The sequence below is a fragment of the Bidens hawaiensis genome, unplaced genomic scaffold (genome assembly GCF_021521415.1).
Source record: "Bidens hawaiensis isolate Kalapana, Puna unplaced genomic scaffold, B.hawaiensis_p1.1 tig00009086_1, whole genome shotgun sequence".
Taxonomy (NCBI): Eukaryota; Viridiplantae; Streptophyta; class Magnoliopsida; order Asterales; family Asteraceae; genus Bidens; species Bidens hawaiensis.
The window spans coordinates 836,614-859,981 of NW_027491668.1; the positions used below are offsets into that span (position 1 = coordinate 836,614).

The 23,368-nt window shown below is 40.4% G+C and overlaps 1 protein-coding gene across 2 annotated transcripts; it reads right to left on the minus strand.

The window, feature by feature from the left end:
* Positions 1–12,989: 12,989 nt before the first annotated feature.
* On the minus strand, positions 12,990–15,016 carry LOC143531201 (uncharacterized). Of its 2 annotated transcripts, none has more exons than XM_077026547.1 (2): positions 14,976–15,016; positions 12,990–13,348 (listed from the first exon to the last, which is right to left on the minus strand). In XM_077026547.1, the coding sequence occupies exon 2, from the start codon at positions 13,301–13,303 to the stop codon at positions 12,995–12,997; it is 309 nt and encodes a 102-aa protein (XP_076882662.1). In that variant the 5' UTR covers positions 13,304–13,348; positions 14,976–15,016; the 3' UTR covers positions 12,990–12,994. The 2 variants fall into 2 exon arrangements, with proteins under 2 accessions (XP_076882662.1, XP_076882661.1); XM_077026546.1 differs by having other exon boundaries at positions 12,990–13,361; positions 14,976–15,011.
* Positions 15,017–23,368: the final 8,352 nt, after the last annotated feature.

The window sequence follows — 23,368 nt, forward strand, 5'->3', positions numbered from 1 at the left end:
CACCATACCTCAAGTGGACAGGAGGTCTGTCCACTCTCACAGGCAGAGAACTTAAAGAAACCTTTGTGGTTTCCTTAGGTCTTTTCGTTTGAGCATGGGGATGAGCGACAGGGGTGTCCTCTTTCTTCTGTTTCTTACTGGCCCCTGCGCCAGATTTCCCCTTAGCTTTGCGCTTTAGTAGAGGCACCTCCTCTTCCTCCTCCTCCTCTTCCGCGAGCTCTAGCTCGTAGTTTTCAAGCGCATCTACAAAAACAAGCGACAGAACTGTTAATAAACTTGGGTATTCTAAAGGAATGAGCAGGATTGCGAAGGCTTACCAGGCGCGTCACCGTCAAAGTCAAAATCCAGGTCCACTGGGATGAACATGTCATCGAAGCGATCCGGGAAACCAACCTCCCCAACGCCAAGTTCGACGGAGCCGCCCTCCACATGTTCATCATAAGCGGCAAGGATGTAATCCTTGGTGACTGCGCAAAGACAAGTTAAATGATATCAGCAAAAGAACGATGTTCGCGCAACAACAAAAAACAAAAAAAAATAACAAAAACACTTACACAACCCGTCGACTTGGATAACGGGCTCAAGCGCGCTGTCGGCCCAGAGCCTGCTCATCCCGACCCCAACCAGCGCCTCCTCGCAAATTTTCTTCGCGGGGGATGGTTCGGCGGTCAGCTTTTTAACCCATGCGCCAGTTGGTTTCTTGAGGACATCCTCATCCGCAGGCGCAGAAGTGATAGAGCGCATGGTCATACGGATGGGGATCACACCGGCCTTAATGTAAAAAAACCTCTCAGACCAGTCATGAAGGCTCTTGAATGAAACAGTGGAGCACTTCACCTTCTGACTGCGAGGAATAAAAGAGATCCAATTGTCTTGGATCTTGGCCTTATAAAAATATTGAAAGCGCCGAGGAGTGGGTTCCTCGCGCTGGGATTTGCACATGAACTCAAAGTGAGTCACGCGCACGAGTCCAAACGGATGGACTTGGGATATGTGAATCCCATAGAACTTCAACAGTGCACCCACAAACCTTGTCATCGGGAGACGAAGGTTGCAGTGGGTGAAAAAGTGGCTATATAGGGATATATAGCCGGCAGGCAGGTCCGCCGCCGTTTGCCCGGACCTAGGCAACATGCAGCCAAACAGGGTGGGAAACCCCTGAGAGGCGATGAGGTTGTCGAGATCGGCCTGCTTCAATTTGCAGGGGATTTCATTCCACCTTTTGGTGGCCTTGGTCCTCCCTACTTCCTCCGATGTGGTTTCAACAACCTTCTTCCCCTTTCCTTTTTGCTTCAATGTCGACATCACCACAGATTTCACACGGCGTCTTCGAGAGGCAACGGAGGTGATTGAAGGGCTAGACGAGTATGAACTATCAGACATACAACTATAATAGCCGATAATCGAGGATTCCAATCGATGTAAACACTCAAATCAGAAATTGAAAGCAGAAATTTGAATTTTAGAAACAATGAAGATGAAGATAAAAATTTCCTAAGGGCCTGCTTTTATAGGACCAGGAGAGAGAAAAGTGGCAGCTGATCGGATTCCACGCGCCCCCACTCGCAGGGGCAACCCAAGGAAGGCGCGACACGTGTCCCTAACAGCTGTGTGAGGGGACAAAAAGATGTAACCGACCTGCCACGGAACAGACACGCGCCCTCACTCGCAGGTACAAACCAATGCGAGTGCGACACGTGTTCAAGACAGCTGTGAGGGGACGTGAAAGGCAACTGTAGCACCTCGAGCACACGAAAAGTCTGACACGTTTACGGCGCACGTCATCACCAACCAACCACGTGTTTGGACCTTTCGTTTTCAACCAAATGGATAGAACTTCGCGCGACGATGGAAACAACCAAGAAAACGACAAAACCCCCTACAAAAGGACAATTCAGTGAGTCTAATATCTATCTTACCGCGCTCGCGCGAGATAAGACACACATTAGACTGGGGGGGCTTGAAGAGGTATGTACCCGCCTCAACACCAATCAAGGCGGGTCAACCCGCAAGATAAAGACATTATGAAGGCACAAAGCCAAAACCCAGGCGCATGGCGCATACAAAACATGCTCAGGCATCATATGCTCGCGCATCACATATGCGCGCGGCGCATATCGCATACTCTTGCACATCACATATGCTCGCGCGTCACATATGCGCGTGGCGCACCAGCGCGCGGCACATATCACACGCTCGTGCATATCACACCTGCGCATGAAATATCTGCGCGTGAGAATAAAAAGAAGACTTCGCGCATCCTCAGGATGGGCGCATATCACACGTGCACATAATCAACCTCGTCCTTATCCAAATCAGGGTTAGGGCAACCTTGATTGTGCACGTCAGACAATCTTCTAGAAGGCATCTTTTTAAGGAGTAAAAATATGCTGATGTTGACAGCTGCCAAATGAAAGGTCGACAACTCAGCATGACACATGTGCTACCACATGATTACAACCAACGAGAAAGCGCCAGGTGTCCCAGAGGACACATGGCGCAGTGCGGTTGGAGGAGGCCAACGAGGCTGAGCCCAACCAGTGGAAACCCTAGCACTATAAATACAGCATCAACTCCACTTTGATGAGACATTCATTCACACTCAATCATTGACAGTTACAAGCAGTGATATCACATTCAATCATATTGAATCATACTCACTCACAGTCAGTTACAAAAAGACACACAGTCACATCATCAAGGGTATTCAGCGATTCAGCAATACTCTTGAGATTCACTTACATACAACATTATTATCTTCTCCAAAAGATACTGATTCTCACGCCGGAGGGTTACCCCAAAGAGGACCCCTCTGTCCCTTTCTGAGGGGTAAGTAACGGCGCTGTTCATTTTGTAGGTGGAAGAACTCGGATCCAGAAGAACCATCGGTGAAATAGTTTAATCACACCCGAGGAAAGTAGATTTGCTACTAGTGAGTAGATCCACGCTTCTTCAACAGTGGATGCTCAAATCATATGACAGGGCAATGGCCCTTGTTTAAAAGGTTAGATGATTCCAGAACAACCGTTAAAATGGGAAACGGTAAAGCTATTAATGTTGAAGGAAAGGGAACCGTGAAGCTTGAAGTAAGTGAAGGAAGGTACAAAGTTTTAAATAATGTGCAATTTTCTCCAGAGCTAGGATATAATTTGCTAAGTGTTGGGCAATTAATGAAGGCCGGGTACTCTTTATTATTTGATGATGATGCTTGTGTTATAACACACAAGAAAACTAGAGATATTGTGTGTAAAGTTCCCATGTCTGGAAATAACACATTTCCTTTAAACATTGCTAAGACTAAATCTACAACGTTGGAAATGGTTGATAACACGTCCCTACGTTGGCATCTTCGTTATGGGCACTTATATGAACAAGGGTTGAGGACCCTAAGTGACAAGGAGCTTGTTGCTGGTTTGCCAAAGATCAAAAATTGGGCAGTGTGTCAAGGGTGTGCACTAGGGAAAGCTACTCGTAAGCTGTTTGCCACTCATGCCTGGAGGTCAACTAAAGTTCTTGAATTAGTGCACACTGATGTTTGTGGGCCTATGCCAGTCAAGTCCATTGGAGGTAATGTATTCTTTGTGTTATTCACTGATGACTTTAGTAGAATGACTTGAGTGTACTTCTTACACACCAAGTCAGAAGTCTTTAACAAATTCAGGATTTGGAAGGCCTTGGTTGAGAAAGAGTCGGGTATGGAAGTTATGGCTCTTAGGAGTGACAATGGAGGTGAGTTCTGCTCACAAGAATTTAATGATTTTTGTGATATGCATAAAATTAGAAGGCCACGTACAACACCATATACTCCAGAGCAAAATGGAGTATCCGAGCGAAAGAATAGAACTGTGATGGAAATGGCCATGAGTATGATTGAAGTAAAACAATTAAGCAAGTGTTTTTGGGGTGAGGCAGTGGCCACATCAGTGTATTTGTTAAATCGATCACCAACTAAAGCTGTAACATGGATCACACCGTATCAAGTGTGGTACAAACAAAAGCCTGTCGTGCATCATCTAAGAGTGTTTGGAAGTGTTGCTTATGGTTTAACACCAAAGCAACACAGGAAGAAGCTGGATGCAAAATCTTTTAAGTGTGTTTTTATTGGTTACTCACCCGCTTCCAAAGCTTACAGGTTATATGATCCAATTAAGAGAAAAGTGATCACTAGCCGGGATGTGATCTTTGATGAGGAGGCTAAATGGAATGCAGAAGTGGATGACAAGTTTGGCTTACCTGCTGATCTTGTATACATTAATGCATCAGAAGCAAGTACAAGTGAAAGTACTCCTGAACCTGAGAATGAACAAAATGGTGAGGAAACAAGTCCAGTTGGAGAAAATTCAAGTGTGCCTTCAAGCAATGATGAGTCTGCATCAAGAACACCTAAGGTACGATCTTTGGACGATTTATATGCCAATACTCAATCCATTGATCCACCTGATTTTAGCTCATGCCAATTAGCCCTATCCTTAATGGAACCAGCTTCCTATAAGGAGGCTGTGGGCTATGAGGAGTGGGTTGAGGCAATGAAAGTGGAACTACAAGCCTTGAAGGATCATAATATACATGGACCTTGACTGAACTACCCGAATGGAAAAAGGCAATTGGATTAAAGTGGGTGTATAAGGTAAGGTTGAATGCAGATGGTCAGATTCACAAGTATAAAGCAAGAATAGTAGCAAAGGGTTTTGCACAGGAGTATGGTATCAATTATGAAGAGACATTTTCACCAGTAGCTCGTTTTGAATCGATTCGAGTCATATTGTCTTTGGCTGCACAAAAGGGATGGAAGATTTTACAATTTGATGTAAAATCTGCTTTTCTAAATGGCCCTCTACAAGAGGAAGTGTTTGTGATGCAGCCACCAGGGTTTGTAAAAGAGGGAGAAGAAAACAAAGTTTACAAGCTTCACAAAGCATTATATGGGTTAAAGTAGGCACCACGTGCCTGGTAATGATCGAATTGACAAGTATCTACAAGAGAATAAGTATCAAAGAACAGCTAGTGAACCAACTGTCTATGTGAAGAAGGTATCTAATATCGATTTTATTATTATCTGTTTATATTTAGATGATATTATATATACAAGTCCGTCTAATGATTTGCTTGATGAGTTCAAGAAAAAGATGGTTCAAGAATTCGATATGTCTGATCTTGGTGAATTACACTATTTCCTGGGATTGGAAGTTAAGCAGGGGGCACATGGTATTTTTGTTTCACAACAGAAATATGCCACTGATCTGCTTAAGAGGTTTGGTATGTGGAGAAGCAACTCAGTTGCTATTCCTATGAAAGTTGGTGCAAAGTTAAAGATCGCAGATGAAGAATCAAGAGCTGATGAATTTATGTTTAGAAGTCTAGTGGGAGGGTTGCTCTATCTTACCCACACTAGGCCTGATTTAGTGTATGCGGTTGGCTTAGTCTCAAAGTATATGCAGCTGCCATCAGAAGCTCATCTTGGAGCTGCTAGAAGAATATTGAGGTATGTGGCAGGTACATATGACTATGGGCTATTTTATGAATCATCAGAAGGAGTTATGCTTGAAGGATACACAGATAGTGATTGGGCAGGGTCGCATGAAGACAGGAAAAGATTCTCCGCTAATGTATTTTCGATTGGGTCAAGTGTTGTGACATGGAGTTCAAAGAAGCAAAAGGTTGTGGCATTGTCATCTACTGAAGCTGAGTATATCTCTGCAAATGATGCGGCTTGTCAGGCAGTGTGGTTACGTCAGTTATTACATGATCTTGGTCATGATCAACATGAAGCCACAAGAATCTATTGTGATAACAGGTCAGCTGTGTTTTTGACCAAAAACTCAGCTATGCATCAGAGAAGCAAGCATATCGACATCAAATATCATTATATACGAAGCTTGGTTGAGTCTAAGCAAGTTAGCATTGATTCATGCTATACAGAAGAGCAATTAGCTGATGGGTTGACAAAGCCTCTTGGAATGGAGCAGTTCAATCGATTGAGGGCAAGAATGGGAGTGATAAAGTTTGTGAATTAAGCAGGGGTGTTAGCTGGATAATTCAAAACTTAATTGCACATGTTGAAATAAAGACTGAGTCATGGGATGACCTGATCTTCAGCAAGTTTACGTTTAAGTTGTTTAGTCAATTTCTGTTTTGTTTGTTGAGCTTTTTTTGTTTATGAACGTTGGTTGTTTTGGCTATTTAAAGCCCATTTGATTATTGAATAAGATATCACATTCATTCATCCTTTATCTGCTTATCTCTCTTAATTTCTCTCAAATCCTAGAAACCCTAATTCCTCAAACTCTTTTAACTACAAAAACTACAATCATATTTGTGTGATCTGATCCAACACTCCGCTGGCCTCATCATTGTGGATTCTCTTACCACCACCTTCATCTTGATCTTTGATGTTTACCAAATGCAAAAATGTAAAGTAAAAAAGAGAGCTTTTGAAGTTGGCTTGCTATTTCACGTTGAAGACTTGTCCTATATATAAGAAAGTTGATGGATTTAGATCAATAAGTGAGCCAAAGACGTGAACAAAAAAATGCACAGATAACATGATATACAAGTCAAATTCTTAGAGCATTCACATCTTATTCACCATATAATGTAAGGTTTTATTGGTTTAACGTGTTGTGAGTAGGATTTTATAAAAAAGAAAATATAGTGATTTTTAGTGTTATTTTAGATTTAGAGATTGTGAAGGGATGCTCTTATGCCCTTATCTACCTTGCATAACTAAATTACATAAGAAACTAGTTAAAGCATATCTAGGTTTGGTTTGGGATCTATCGGGCCTGACTACAAAGTCTATAACGTGTTGGAAAGAGGGCATGATATGGAGATACTTGGTGATATGTATTTGTATATGTTATTTTATAGTTTTTATTTAGATTATTGTTGGAACTACGATACTTCAAGCGTGGTTTTTTATTTCAGGCCATTAAGCATTAAAGATATTAATTGGTGACATCTACGAGTAAACTTTGAAGTCTCGGGAAGATCAGGTTCGATACGTGCGCGATTTGCGGTTAGCTAGTAGCAGCAGCAGGCGGCGGCAGTAGCAGTAGTAGTGATTCGAATTCTAAATTATGTTGAGATTTGCATTGAAAGATAGATTGATTAATTAAATCATTATGAAGAAAATGAATTAATCATGTAACGTGAACTTCAACATATCTTAAATATATAAAAACAAAGGAGAAGGTTCATGTACAAAATAATATTAACATGAAAACGTAAGGAACAATACTAATATACCAAAATGAGAACATAACAAGGATTGAGTGATGAGGTTCAATGATGGAGGAAAAGCTGAGTTGAGACTAAGGTGATGCAGACGTATCATATGAGAGAAAATGATGAAATGGAGTCATAACACCTGATTTTATGAGGAGGAAAAGATGGTTTTTAATCAATGTAAGTGTGTGTGTGCCCGCGTGAGAGATGGGGTTCGCCGGTTCGGTACTTTCCCATATATCACAATGTAGGAGTTCAAAGCAACCTTTAGTTTAATAGAACTAATAAAAAAAAGGGGACCTGGTGTTTGGCCTCACTAAAATCACAAACAAAAGTACTAACAAAATCGAAACGAGAGAGCTTGTCACGTGAAGCATGTCCTAACCGTTTGTGTCACACGTCCATAGTTATTGCCATAGCCCTTCTTTTATTCCCTACCATCTCCACTTCATAGAGTCCTTGTTTGTTCGCATTTACCCACTTCAATCAATCTCTATACACACCAAGATACTATTGGGTCAAACGTAGGTACATCATTTAATTTAATTAGTTAAGAAAGTTAGTGGACTTCAATAATTAATAAACCTGATTCGTACCCGTTGATTTAATTTAATTTGTTGCTAGTCTATAAAAGAAAACACAAGAAAACTTCGATGGGCTTTGGTTTTGTTGATGAGCAACACTCAAGAAGTATGCGGGGCTGCTACACTACTAGAAAATGGGTATTTTTGCTACAAAAAATTTCTATAATTTTCCGACAACTCAAATTTTCCAACAAATTTTCTACAACTTTTCTCCAATAATCAAAAGCAAAAAAAAGTCTTTAAAATTTTACACAAGTTTCCTACAACGTAGCGGTTAAAAATCATGCTGTCACAATTTCATCGAAAACATAAATCCATTTCCGACAAATTACCAACAATTAGTTTAATCATTTATTAAATATTAACCTTCATAATAAAAAAATCAACATACAAATAAAGTAACACCCTTTTGTAGCAAAACAGTAGGAACGCTGATAATTTTGCTACAAACTTGCTACAAATTTGAAATGTATCATAAAAATTACACTTTTGTGGCAAGACTGTGCTACGAGTTTCCGTCAACTGTTTATTAATTATTGAAAATAAAACACTAATAATAATGAAACCACACTTTTGTGGCAAAACGGACAGAGTGCTTGCAAATTTTGCTACAAAATTTTAATATATTTTAAAAATCACACTTTTGTGGCAAAACTTGCAAAGTTTGCCACAATTTTTCTGCAACTATGTATTAATTATGAATATAGAAGCTAATAATAATGAAACCACACTTTTGTGGCAAAATAGTCGGAACGCCGACAAATTTTGCTATAAATCTGCTACAATTTTGTAATAAAAACACACATTTGTGGCAAATTTGTGACAAAACTTGCAAAGTTTGCTACAAGTTTCCCGTAACTCGTGTTATTTATTGAATATAAAAACTAATAATAATGAAACCACACTTTTGTGGTAACATTGTAGCAAGCTCGAGTTGATATAGAACTTGAAACGAGCCAAATTCAACTCATTTACCCCCAATTGATAAGACAAACTAATCAATTTAGCTTGACCTTTTACGTGCGCTGCTAAAATTAACTAAATGCAATGTATGCGTGTGTGGTATATGTATGCATGTGTATTTTTTAGTGTATGCATGTATGTGTGTGAATGTGTTTGTATGTATATATATATATGTATGAAGTATATTTATGTTTTTGAGTTGGTATGTTAGACAAAATCTATAAAAATCCACACTTAGAAAGACCCCAACTTTCCCACTACTAACATTCCAACCCTGTAAATAATAAACAAAAAAAAGTTGTTGCTAGTCTATATTATGCAATTATTAAGTCCACCATTTGTTAGCTTAGTTAGAGAAAAGACAACTTGAATAAATTTACATTATCAGTGTCCTAAGTTAGTCGATCAATAAATACAGGTTATATCTAGGCAACAATTCGATTCGAATATTAATATTGCACATGCAATTAACGAGTTGTACTTTCACTTAGTTGAATGGTAATTATATTTAAGCTTTTAAACGGATGTTAATCATAGGCATCTTCTTTTTATTTATTTTGGTATGAATCATTTTGCGTTGATTCTCGTGCGCAGTCTACCCTAGTTAATTTAGTTAAGAAACAAATGGTTGATCGATTAAACATGGATAAAAATTCATTATTGAATTTAAATTCATTATTGAATTTTTACAAGTTATACTAAAATCTATAAACTACTAATTAAACGATCAGTCTTTGTTGCATACAAGTTGCTGAAATGCTTCATTTGCTCAACTTCCACCCAATGATAATCGATAAGCTTCCATCGTTTATCGGGCTTGGTAACACATAACACCTACCGGCTGATGGGATCCCTACACGCCCTATGAAGATGGGTCGCCCCCATCCAAAGTCAGCATTGTGAATCGGGAGCCTGGCCCAACTTATTATTCGAAGATTTGTGCACTTATATAAGAAACCTCAGGCTTTTGATCAAGGTGTTGTTCCAGAGAATCGAGTGCTGAATTTAAATAGTCGTTAGTCATCCTTGCTAAAGCATCATGGATTTTACTTCCAAGATAAAATGACAAAAGACGTCCTTTATGTTTGACCTAATTTTCATTAGACGTCCTTTAATGAAAGAAATAGCAAAAGGCATAACTCATGTTTCAAATTTATTTTACGTTACGTCCTTTGTCACTAACACAGTTAATTTTTCTTGTTAAATCTGGTCATGTGCCTTGCACATGAGGGCAGTGAGGTCATTTTACCCCTTTAAGGATTGTTTGTGTAATTAGACTAAACATTTAACCTTTTTAAAAATACATTTATTTTTCAATAAAATAAAAAATATATAAAGTGGGTTATCTTCATTATCATCATCCCCTCCCCAGATTCATCACTCGTCACCACCATCCATCCTATCACCGCCAAAACCGGTTTTCCGGCGAAGGGTCCTATAAGCCCCACATCATCCTCCAGCCATCCATCAATTCTCGACCGCCATATTGATCGGTTTTCCGGTCACCATCGTCCTCTATTTTCCGCCATACCACCTTACCGGAAAGACGAAGTAGCCGAAATTAACTCTCCGCCATACCACCTCACCGGAATCGAACACCTCACCAATCGAACACCCTCCAGCCGTTCATCAACACCCCCAAAACAATAATAATAAATCTAAACCCTAGAATCCAAAAACTTAACATAAAACCACATCAGACAGTAATAATAAGAATAATTAGATCAGATAATATCAAGATTGACCTGAGGAGGAGAAGCAACCGAAACACAGATCCACCTTAATCTCTGAAGCCGAATCATTACTCTGTGTTCGCAAAATACTTCCGGCCGACAAGCCACCTGTACGGCTTCAGGCCTAGGATCCTCACATGGACTAAAATCATCAATTTGCAGATGAAATTTCTTTTTGTTTGATGACTGTGTGCTACACTCTCTGGCCGGATTGTTAGTGGGTGACCCTCGCATCCCGAATTCGTCATGAAGACTCATTTTTTTAGGGCCATATTATCCCCGTCAATCGGTTCTTGGTCTTTTAATTTTGGATAAAACTGCCATTTTTGCGCTTGTTCCATATCCAATCACCTTCCCGTGTTCAATTTGGCCGGACCCAGCATCAATTTGGTGATTGCCGGATATAAAACGAGAATAATAAGAGGGGATATGGTGAGAAACTGGGTGCAGCCTTGAACAGGGGGGATATGGGGTTTGAATTGAAATTTGAAAAGTGGTATGAAGATGAAGAACGATAAATGGAGGGCAAAATCCAACCGTCTGGTAGTCGTTGGTTTTTGTTGAACCGGGAGGTGGATGGTGGCGGCAACATGTGTTGGGTGGTTATGGTTGTTTGGTTTTTGATTGTGACGGTGGATATCATAGAGAAAAGAAAGAAGATGGTGAGAGAGAGTATTGTTTAAGTTTTAAATATTAATTATTAAATAATTATATAAATATACAAAAACACTCTCCTGTGGCTTGCATATGATTATATTTAACGAGAAAAATTAACTGAATTAGAGCCAAATGACTTAACGTGAAAAAGATTTGATACATAAGTATGTTTTATACTATTTTTTTTTGCTAAAAGACGTCTACTGAAAAAACGATCAAACGTAAAGGACGTCTTTTGCCATTTTGTCTTTTTTTTTCTTTTAACTGGAATTGTATTCAAAATAAAGCATGTTTTTTTAGTATCGTTGACTATACGGAGTGCCAACCAAACAGCATCAGTATATGTGTTGGTATCATCATAACCGATATCAGTATTCGTTTAGTGCTTGGAGTTAATCATTTGTCGATATCCTTTTAAATAGCACAATTTTATTTTCCTTGTTGTACAAGATAGCTTTTGTATAATCAAACCATTGTAAATAATTTTTTAACTTTGGTAATAAACGTATTTTTGTAAAGAACTAAGCCGATACCACCCAAACATCAGTACTCGCATTCCATTTTATGGCTTTTGGTTCCAATGCGATCGAGTTTCGGTATTTTTCATTCTTTTTTCGCTACCAGCGCTAAAGCAGTTAACTTTGTAACTCACAATTTTATGTTTTTAACTTTCATTAACTTTATGTTTTATGCATATAGCAAATTTTTTCATTCTTTTTTCACTACCAGCGCTAAAGCAGTTAACTTTGTAACTCACAATTTTATGTTTTTAACTTTCATTAACTTTATGTTTTATGCATATAGCAAATTCCCATCACAACAGCAAATTCAACTAGTTGAAATGCATGTGCGCAACAGATTAATACACATTTCCAGAAACCAAAATCGGATATATTTTAGGTAAATTTCTCAAAATGTCCCATAATGGATAGAGATTTCATTTTTGTTCCCATAAATAAAAATTTCCAGAAATCTTTCATATAAATGCGTTTTTGACGACATGTTTGATTTCAAAGCGTCTTTCATGACATGTTTGGTCTCAACACTTTCACAACCAGTTTAGTCACCAAACGCGTCTTTCACGACCTGTTAGCCTCCAATGCGTCTTTCACGACATGTTTAGCCTCTTAATTGTTTTTTTTTTAATATTACATTATTATAATTAATTTTACTTAATTTGCTTTTATAATTAATTTTTAGCCAGTAGCCCATTTAGAGAATTCATTGGCCGTTTAAAAAATAAAAAAGTAGCTCTTTATGTTTTAAAGTGAAATAAATAATGAGCGTGTAATTGTATGGTATAAATACATATGTGTAAAAAAACGGTTTGGGCCGCTTCACCCGGTTTATAGCCAGACCCGCCTCACCAAAAAAATCGGGTTGGCTCAAATCAGTTTGAACCCGACCAACCACAAGTTCATAGTTGTGTTCCCTCAAACCGGTTTGAAAATGACTAGATTCGAAAAAAACATGCCAAAAATCGGTTTCTTTGTCCCAAACCGGTTTCAACCCAATCCAAACCTGTCAAGATAGGACTGAACAACCCTGCCTCTAAACTGGTTCCCAGCCCGGTTCAGTTTGGCCCAAACCGGTTTTGACCAAACATAGACTAACCTGGATCAATTTATAACCCGAACCGATCCAGGATCGTAAACCGATTTGTACATGTCTAGGTATAACCACCACCAAGCATATCCCAACCGGGTGTCAGACTAATTTAGTAAAGCACAGTCTCGTTTCTTAACATTTCACTTAACTTATTTCCCTTTTGTTTCCGGTATCAAAAAGAAGCCATGATAAACACAAAAACCACACTATTATAACTTAAAAACATTATATAAATTTCATTTTTCCTTTAGCTACTGACGCTTTCACAAGTTGAACATGGCATAATGCTTTCTCAGTTCCAGTCAACCCGGAACACAAATCACCAGCAGCCCCTAAAGTAATAGCAAAATAGAGATAAACAGTGCACAAGAAAGCAAGGAGAGCAAGAGCGGTTAATAGGAAGCGATGCCGCCTGATAACAGTGGAGAAGCTACCCAATTCATTTCCCATTGCGTAATTCTTTTTTGGTGAGTTTAAAGAAAATACTGTTTGAGTTCTCCGGTGAGGTGACGTTATTACACCATCTAGAGCCATTAATATTATGCAACCGGGAGTTTAACAGCAGCACTGTCACATAATCTGCAGAAACAAACTGCAATAAGATACAGGGGTTTATTAGTTTATTTCACCTAAATATAATTTCTTTTCACACGCTGTCTTTGTATGTAAAAAATGTTTTTCTTCCTTTATATGCACATATGTTTATTTATTTACCATTATGTGTAATAAATAATAATCTTCTATATCAGGTAAAATGCTGACTAGTACATCGCAACGTCTTCAAATTTGGTGCAATGTCGCCATTTTACTATCTATAGATGATTACTTGCATACAATGGGAAATAAACATTTTATTCTTATATTTATTGACAAAAAGAGTGACTGCAAGCCAATAATCAACCCTAAAAGAAGTAAGAAAAGATCCCACGAAATAAGAAGCTTAATTGCACCAAAATGTAACATATTTTCACCTTTAGTCATTGTGTACAACATACATTGTTTTCCCCCCACTGTATGCAACATACTTTTCTGATGCGTTGAATGTACCGACAGCTAGTGGTTGAAATATGTAAAGCTGCTGCATTTTAGTGCAATTCTTTTACATACAAATGCATCAAAACGTAAGTGTGTCACATACTACCGAAAAAAATACGAAGGATGTTGTATGCAATGTTAAAAATACCTCATTCATCAAAAGAATGCATGCAGCATTTCACTTGATAAAAGGCACCTAACTAACAAAATAAACCACTCAAAAAATCATCCAAATCGAAAGGTTGGTATACTAAGATACCAAACCTACATCACAGACGGATAATACAGACGCACTTATGCAAATTCGCAAAGAACCAGTCTATCTTAAAACAAATCAATCAAAAATCTGATGAACCTACACTTTAACTCTCTGTAATACACATACAAACAGTGTGAAAAAGACCCAATATCCTTCACTGAACCCTAAGCAGTTAATGCGGAAAAATATCGGATATCGGTCGAGGACCAATATTTGAGATATCAGTTATCGTGGTGGGATATCAGTAATTTTAATATCATGCAGAATTTATATATATATATAGCACTTTAACACTAACAATTCAGTAAACTCTCCTACTCTTAACAAATTAACCTTTTGCAACTTGCAAAACACTTAACAATTGTAGCAAGTAGAAACTGATTAAGACTCAAAACACTAGCATTAAACACTAAAAAATAAGACTTAAAACAATGATATCGGGAATATCAACATCGCCGATATTATCGGTGCCGATATTCTGGCCGACATGTCACATGAGGACCGATAACCGAGATACCACCGATATTGACTGCATAGACTGAACCTATAAGTAGTACTTATTTGTGAAGTAAAACTGATTATTATTACAGATTAAAGTAGCAATAATTCAACCATACTGTTGTCAAATGTCAGAATACACGTAGATCTTACAAATTCATCTAATTAAAAAAAAAAAGAAAAAACCCTAAAAAATAAGTATCAGCAATAATAATCCTAAATTCAATAATACGCACAAAGCGTCAGCAATTATAAACCCTAAAGCAAGCAATTGAGCATCTAAATTAACACATCCGATTCGTACAATGAATCGCGCAAGCGAAAACATGAATCGAAGAACAAATCGGATCTGAATCGGATTACGTATTGGTTTAAAATTATCGTATAAATTAAATATATGAAATGGAGATATACCTGATGGAAACAAGATATGATGATTTATTATTGTTAGTTTTGATGAAGATGGTAATGGTATTGGTATATAATTGTTAGGTTAGGTTAGGTTAATTGCAGGTATGGACCATGAGCATCTGTAATATACAAGGTTTAGAATAGAATTAGGGGTGTTTGGGTGTATGTTTTAAAAACCGGGTTATATTATACGGCCCGGTTGTCGCTAGAGGTGCACAAACCGGTTAAACTCAAAACCGGTTTGGGTTAAAACCGCTTCGGTTTGGTCAACAAAAGTCAAAACCGGTTTATGATCGGTTTCGGTTTGGGTTGAAACTGGTTTCTTACCATGGTACGAGCGGTTTCGGTTCTGGTTTTGATCGGTTTCGGTTCGGGTTTTGACCGGTTTCGGTTCGGTTAACCGGTTTGGAGCCGGTTTTGGTGGAGAAAATTACAAACCGGTTCCGAGCCTACGGTTTCAATCGGTTCCAAACCGATTTCTATGTAATCGGTTTCAAACCGACTCGATTTCAATTCAGTTTTCGGATCGGTTCAGTTAACCGGTTTATTTGCCCGCCTCTAGTTGTCGCTAACTAGCTCGGTACGTTTATGTATGGTAAATTGGGCAAACAGTTTATGGTTTGAATCGTGTGGGATTGCTGGTGATACTGAAGATTTTAGCAACTCACCCGTGAACTGTTTACCTTCTGATTATAAGTATTAACCTAGCGGCCTTCGATCAGTTTACCCCTAGGCATCCGATCAATTTACCATTGAATCGAATAGCTCTCAATTCTAGAATATCTATTAATAAAAAAGCACTTGTGAATTTCCTGACTGACCCGTTGGAAGGAGGATCATCTCTTCGACCAGGGACATTTTGGTGTTTAGATTATTTTTTATTTTGGAATCATGTAATTTTAGATAACTTTTTTAGTTGAAATTGTAATTTTATAGAGTTATTGGATTAATTAGCCAACTCGGTTGAACCGTTCGATACAATCTGGCACAACTGATTGTACCATTTTAAGCCAAACCCGGTACGAAAACGGTTTCTAAAACTTTGTGAGGAACAGTACGTGCACGTGATTAAGTTTACACAAATTAGGGGGTGTTCGGTTGGTTGTAGGCATGGATCAATCCGACTCGGCCTAGTGTATGCACATATTAGTATGTGAAACCTGGTCTTTACCTCAAACTCGTTTAATTTAAAATAGCTCTAGTTTGAGCTAAGTCTAAAGTAGTTTTACATTGATAATTTGTTTTAGAAATTTCATTGGATTTTGTAAATGGTCTTTTTAATTGATTTTAAGTTTACACATGACCTAATGGTTTGGTGAATTTAAGTTGAAAAAAAATGTTGTTTAAAAAAATAATATCTATGTGGCATGACGCCTGGCGTGCTCGATTGGTGGCATGACGTGCTGGCCTCGTGGACGAAACGTGATTTGGTGGTGTGTAGACATCACCACACTGCTGGGTGGACATAAACCCAACCACCCAAGCCATCTAACGCTGGAGCTGTAACATTCCCTGCTCCACTCTCTGTAGTTGGGCGTCAGTGGTCGTATCCAAAAGCACGGCGCGACATGCATGCGAAACGTGTTGCAGGTCCTCATGGTGCGGTGGCTGTTTATCAACATTATAGATCAATGTTAATAACACGAAGATAAAAAGTAATTTAAACAATAATAGAAAGTACCTGATCACCGCCATTAACGTCCTCACCGGCCTTAGCATCAATCGCGACGTCCTGAATTTGCACCTGGCTCCATGAATGGGGGGAGGCTCGACTAGTGGGACCGCGAAGTCGCAGGCATATATCCTCCCGAGAAGTGATCAGCTGGTAATGCCCGTCAATCCTCCGGGCGATATTCATGCTCTGCGCCCGGGACGGACCAGCTTGCACGGCTGTAGTGGCGGCTGAATGGGTAGATCAGCCAGGCATGCCCCGTAGCCCAAACTGTACGCAATTCGCTTCACGTATGAGCCACTGAGTAACGAACCGCGGGACTACTTATGCCAGTATAGGGGAAGTAATCGCCAAACAAGCGAGCCAGGTTACATTGCCTGTGCGTCAGCAGACACCACAAAAAAAAAAGATCGATCGCGCGGGTTGCGACGATCTACCCCCTGATGTCGACCATGTATGGTCAAAGTGATCATCTTGTGCAAGTTCCTGCACAATACAATACAATACAATACAGTATTGTACAGTACAATACAATGCAATGCAATACAATACAATTGTATTGTGCGACGGGTCCCTGATAGATAAGGCCTTGACCTGGTGGTGGGGTGCGGGAAAGCACCATCGCCAATCGTTGTCCACCAATTCCTCAATAAGTCATCCGGTGTCTCGTGGATGCTCTCCATGAAAATCGGCTGATATACCTCCTCTGGCGTGTACAAGCTGAGCGCGACCGCAAACTCCTCCATCGGCAGGTAACAATCCTCGCCGAAAATGTGAAAAAGTAACCTCCGCTGATCATGATCCGTGTCATCAATCAACATCATCAGATGCTGCGCCTCTCCTGCCGGACGTGGCCTGAAACAATAGTAACGCGTTAGGTAAATCGAGTTTATAAGATAATTGAAAAACAAAAAAATACCTGAAAGTGAACTAGAGTAAAACAATCTGCGTCATGGCGAAGCCTCCCCCACAATCTCTGCCAGCATATCCCTCTTCGCCACACTCGGCTATAAAGCTCCAGGACAAACTCGTGGGAGCCTGCGACGTCATATGCCAGAGCTGCTCGAAGTAGATACGATGTGTGCTGTTATTCTCAAACTGCAAATGCTTGTAGCCTAGTAGAAACTCATCCCTGGAAAGGTATTTGGGGTCTGCCATATATATTTATTATAAATATATTAGTTTATTATATTTCACATAATTATATTATATTATATGGGAAAAGTGAATACGAGCTGTTAGACATCTAAGCTTAGACGCGAAACCAATCAGAACTACGTCGTTTTGATTAAATATACAAAAAGAAATTATTTTATTAAACTTATGTCCTATTTATGGATTCTGATTTCCTTAAATATCTCCAATTTACCTTAAAGAACTTCTACACAATTTACAAAATGTTTCCCCTTCTTAAATTGAACACAAGTTTCATTTGCTTACTTTGTATAACAAAGAATCACAATTCCGTTTTGTGTGTATAGATTTTGAAATTTCCATTTTTCAGATGGTGGTTATCATTCAAAAAATAATGGTAGAGAGTAGATGAATGAAACAAAATCTTCTAATAGTTTCTTTGATCACAAATTTTAATATAATATATGGATAATGTTTATGTTTTCTATTCGTATTCAAAGAAAAGAAGTGAAAAATAATTCCATTCAAGACAACTGTTTTGGATAAATTAAAGATGATTGTAAATTTAATGTAGTTGCTAGACAAGGGAACACTTTGTATTTTACATTGTGTTCGTTGGTTTTCTTTGGAGTCCTTTTTTATGATGAAATTAAATTGAAGATAATTTGGAGCAGGGAATAGGTAATCATTGCATTTATAATGAAGTGAAAACAGGAAGGAGAGTTATAAAATTAATTATTTTTGTTTTTTTCATTCTTACCCTTGATTATCATTCACGATTTAACTTCCCGGAATTCAACGCTGCAAATAATATTTGGAGAAAAAATTTATGGAAATCTCATTTTTAAAATTATTTTGTGATTGTAAGTGAGAGGTGATGGTAGTTAATTATAATTTATAATCCTTCTGATATTTACAAATCGGTGAGCACAAAGTTCTAGCAATAATTATGCAAATATGTTTTCGGATGTAATCACATTCTGATTTGGATGCATAGGTGAGAAGGTTACAAACTGAAATGCTCTCAAGTATTATTTACAAAGGAACGTTCATGTTCAGAGTGTGTGGGCTATCAAATGTTGTGAAATTGACAAGTTTTCCTTAGTTTGAGATAAGGGTGTAGTTGACATTTTCAATGAATTGTATTTCATTCATTCGTCTTTTCCCGTCAACCGAACAACAAACTGTAATGATTCATTTTATTCCAATATAGTAACCAAACAGAACAACAGAATGATAATAATCCATTTTATTTCTTTGTCCATTCTATTCAATCATTCTTTCCATTATCATCGTTTCCGTTACCATCGTCAGTGAAATGAATTCTGGTTTATCAATTATATAATTGAGAAGCATTAGTTAGTTAATTTAGATTATTATTCAAGTGTTTGGTTTATCTTTTGTTTTCCCTTAAGTTTTGAATAAATCAAAACGAGTCTTACAGTTGTGTAACAATTTGTTGTTGATTGGGTTTCTGCGATTCACCAAAGGTTTGAAGTGTAATCGGGTCTATTAGTTTAACTAAGACAACTCTCATCTCACATTGTTCTGATATATTTGTTCTATCTTGTGATCCCTACAATGTGTTGTTACCAGCTCATGTAGTACCATTCTCACCCAACTTTTTTAAATTTTAATTCAGGGTATACACCTCAAATAAACTCTATACCACTTCTCTATATAAGAAGTTGAAGAAAATGAGTGGTTAAGTAGTGAAAGATAAAGGATGAAGGTGGTCGTAAAAGAATCAACGATGTTGAAGCCATCCGAGGAGACACCAGCAACAAAGATATGGATCTCTAGCCTTGATCTCGTTGCCATGAACAAACACACACCAACGGTGTATTTTTACCGTCCTAACGGTGCTCCCAACTTCTTGGATACAAAAGTTATGAAGGACGCTTTGAGCAGGGTGTTAGTAGCTGAAGAGGTAGGTCCCAGCAGAGACCAGTTGGTCCCGCAAGACTCACCTTGAACAGGGTTGTCTGCGCAAAGGCCATCTGCTCCCGCAGGACCCACCATGCTCATAGAATCTTACGCGCAGTACGCAAGCTGTACACGCAGGGAAAGCCTCCCAATGGTGAAGTACCCCGCCTGTTCCCGCAGTTGCGGATACAAGCCATCAGGGAAGGCTACCCGCAGACAGCAGGGCTACACGTACAAGACTAGCTACTTCAGCAGTCACGTGAAGGCATGAGCAAGGCGGGAACAATCCCGCCCAAATGAGCCAGTCTGATTCTGAAAGATCTTTTGTACCATACCTACCAAGGTATGGATAGGACAGACGATCTGACCAGAACAGCCCATGAGCCAATCACAGGGTGACAGCTCACCGACAACAGTGCGAGGAGGAGCACCCTCTAGTACTGTTTGTCACTATTAGCCGCTGCCTACTCACCAACCCTCACTGTGGAGCAGGCGCAGCCTACAGTTGGTGGAATAGTATTACTGTTGGCCGTAACCTATTCACCAACCAGCATGGCCTGCGTACAATCCACAGTCAGTGGGACGTGCATGGTCTACAGTTGGTGGAATAGTGCAGCCGACTTTATTACTGTTGGCTGTAACCTACCCACCAACCAGTATGGCCTGTGCGTAATCCACTGTTGGTTGAACAGGAATACTATTCAGCCGGCTGTACCTTCTAGAAAACCTACCTTCGGCTATAAATACTCCAATATCTTGGAATGGTAAGATCATCTACAATCTCGTATAACTTACTTGATAACTGCTCTTATAGTATTCATATACTTTTATATTCAAAGAGCAATATAGACTGATTCTCACGCCGGAGGGTGGTCACAAGGAGGAACCCCCCCTTCTCAGTGACGAGCTTACGGTGTCTGTTTTGCAGGTTCCCTGAAGTACAACTTACTCTGCTGGACCTAACCTTCGTGGGAAACATTACCTGGCCCCCAGATTACCTATAATCTGCCCGGGGTTACTTAGTGTTTCTTCATTGGCGCCATCCGTGCATAAAGCTAGAACTACATCCTTCTCCAGTTTTTCAAAACTTCCAAGATGACTAGAGAAATTCCGGTAACCACAACCCCAGCCACTGGGGTAAACACCGGCAACACAATGTTTACAAACACTACCCCAGCCACCCAAGCTGGGGCAAGTGAAATACATTTTACGAACACTACCCCAGTCACTCATGTAGGGGCAAGTGGAGTAAATATTCCACTGGGATTCACTGATGCCCAGCTGGAAAAACGACCTCGAGCCCCTCGCCAAACACTTGATCAAGTGAAGGCATGGGCCGAGGCACGTCAAAGAGAATTTCAGGCTGAGTTGGACGAACGCTTGCGTTCAGTCCAACAAGCTGAGGAATTCGGTAGTACTCGCCAGCACCTCAACATGAGTAGTGAGTACGAGTACTCAGACGGCGAGGGGGAAGACTCCGACACCGACGCGAACCCTCGCCATAGGACGAAAGGGAAGCGTAAGGAAACGGATCCCCAGCCAAAAAGGAATTTTGGGGAAGCATTCCAACCAGTCACAGAAAAAAGCGAGCGTGACTTCTCCAAGGCCTTTAGACCTACTGCTACAAACGCAGGAAGGTCAAAATTTGCAAGGGACATTGCAGAAGCAATCGCCCCGAGGAGTGCCAAACAAATGTCCAATATTGGCACATACGATGGTCTATCCGACCCAGATGACCATCTGAACAGGTTCATTGCGGGGGCAACCGTCAGTAACTGGACGGAACCCACGTGGTGCTACATGTTCCAGATGACTCTAGTAGGAGCAGCCAGAGCATGGTTCGACCGTTTACCGGTCCACCACATTTATGACTGGGCAGACTTCCAGAACAAGTTCAGTCAACAGTTTAGTCAACAGAGGAAACACACTGAGGAGCAGTGGACAATCCTCAACTGTGTCAGAGAAGAGGATGAATCCTTACTGGACTTCATCACCCGCTTCAACTCCAAGAAGGTGAGTCTGGGCAACATCAGTGAAGACCTCGTTCGCGCCGCTTTCATTCAGGGCGCTGAATACCCAGAACTCATCCGCACTCTGACGGGTAAAGACGGTATGCCATCCACGTGGGATGCCATAATGACGGCAGCCAAGCGCTTTGCCGAAACAGAGAAACAGCTGGGAAGAGATCTCCCCCACAATACAAACCTCTACACGCAGAGGACAAGGGAGAATAATGTAAGAACCGCCCGGCTAAACAAAAAGAGGCGGCAAGGTATTTGGCAGTCAAGGATAAACTTTGACGCCCCCTCAAGCTCTCGCCCTCTGGTTGGCGGAAGGGACAAAACGCACCCTTTGAACCGGAAAAACCGCTGGACGCCACTCACCAAGAGCGTCACGGAGATATTTGCCACGGAAAAACTGCCATGGCCAAAAGCTCCAGTGATCCGACAGAAACCCAATGCGGATCAAAGCAAGTCTTGTGACTTCCATGGGACAAAGGGCCATAGCACTGAGGAGTGCACATCCTTGAGGGACATCGTCGAGACATTCGTCAAGGATGGGAGGCTCGCACACCTCGTGGCATCTATCAAGAAGGGAGGAAGGAACGACAACAGGTACAGGGGTAACGGACGGAAGCCCGTCGACATTAGCATCAACATGGTCCATGGTAAGGTCAGAGGAAGAAAGAGACCAATGACCGAACCATGCGCATGGAAGGAAGCAGAAGTGCGCTTCCCGCGAGTGCCGGGAGGCCCAAACAAAGAAGGCCCCATTGTCATTAAAAGCCAGCTGGGGCACTACATCACCTCCCGCACCCTCGTTGACAATGGCGCATCGTCGACAGTGATGTACAGGCAGTTCTTCGACAAGCTCGATGATGAAGACAAGGAACGCCTGGAGACGGTCTACGCTTCAATGGAAGGGTTTGACGGCAGCATGAACACTCCCTTGGGCATCCTATCTTTCCCCGTCACTCTCACTGATGGGAATTATTCACGCACGGAGGATGTGGATTTTGTTGTGATGAAAAAACCACATCATACGTATGACATCCTATTCGGGAGAGACGGGATGGCAAGATTCAACGCTGTGGTATCCTCAGTCCACGGCATGATGGGATGGCCAACAACTGAAGGCGTAGCGATGATCACGGGCATTCCCCAGGTATGCATCGCATCTGTCTCCTCTAAACCCAAACCGAAGATGGCCAAACAAACCATCACTGAGCCTGAACAGTGGGCATTCAATGGGAAATATCCCGATCAGGCCGTTACCATTGGCCCGACAATTGTTGATCCAACACGCACCTTACTCAAGCGCTTACTGCAGCGAAACGCAGACATCTTCGCGTGGACACCAGCCGACATGACTGGTGTACCCCGGGGAAAGGCAGAGCATAAGCTCAAATGCGATCCGGCCGTAACGCCGATCGTACAAAAGCGCAGAGTAATGGGGCCCGAGCAAACCAACGCGTGCAGAACCCAAGTCAAGGAACTCCTTGATGCGGGCATCGTGCGCGTTAGCAAATATCAAACATGGGTTGCAAATCCCGTAATGGTACCGAAGAATAACAAACAATGGCGCATGTGCATAGATTTCAAAGATTTGAATAAAGCATGCCCCAAAGATTGTTATCCGTTGCCAGAAATTGATCTCAAGGTGG

Excerpts from the sequence above, each read along its gene's own strand:
- LOC143531201 (XM_077026547.1), bottom strand. The coding sequence starts at position 13,303 with ATGGCTCTAGATGGTGTAATAACGTCACCTCACCGGAGAACTCAAACA.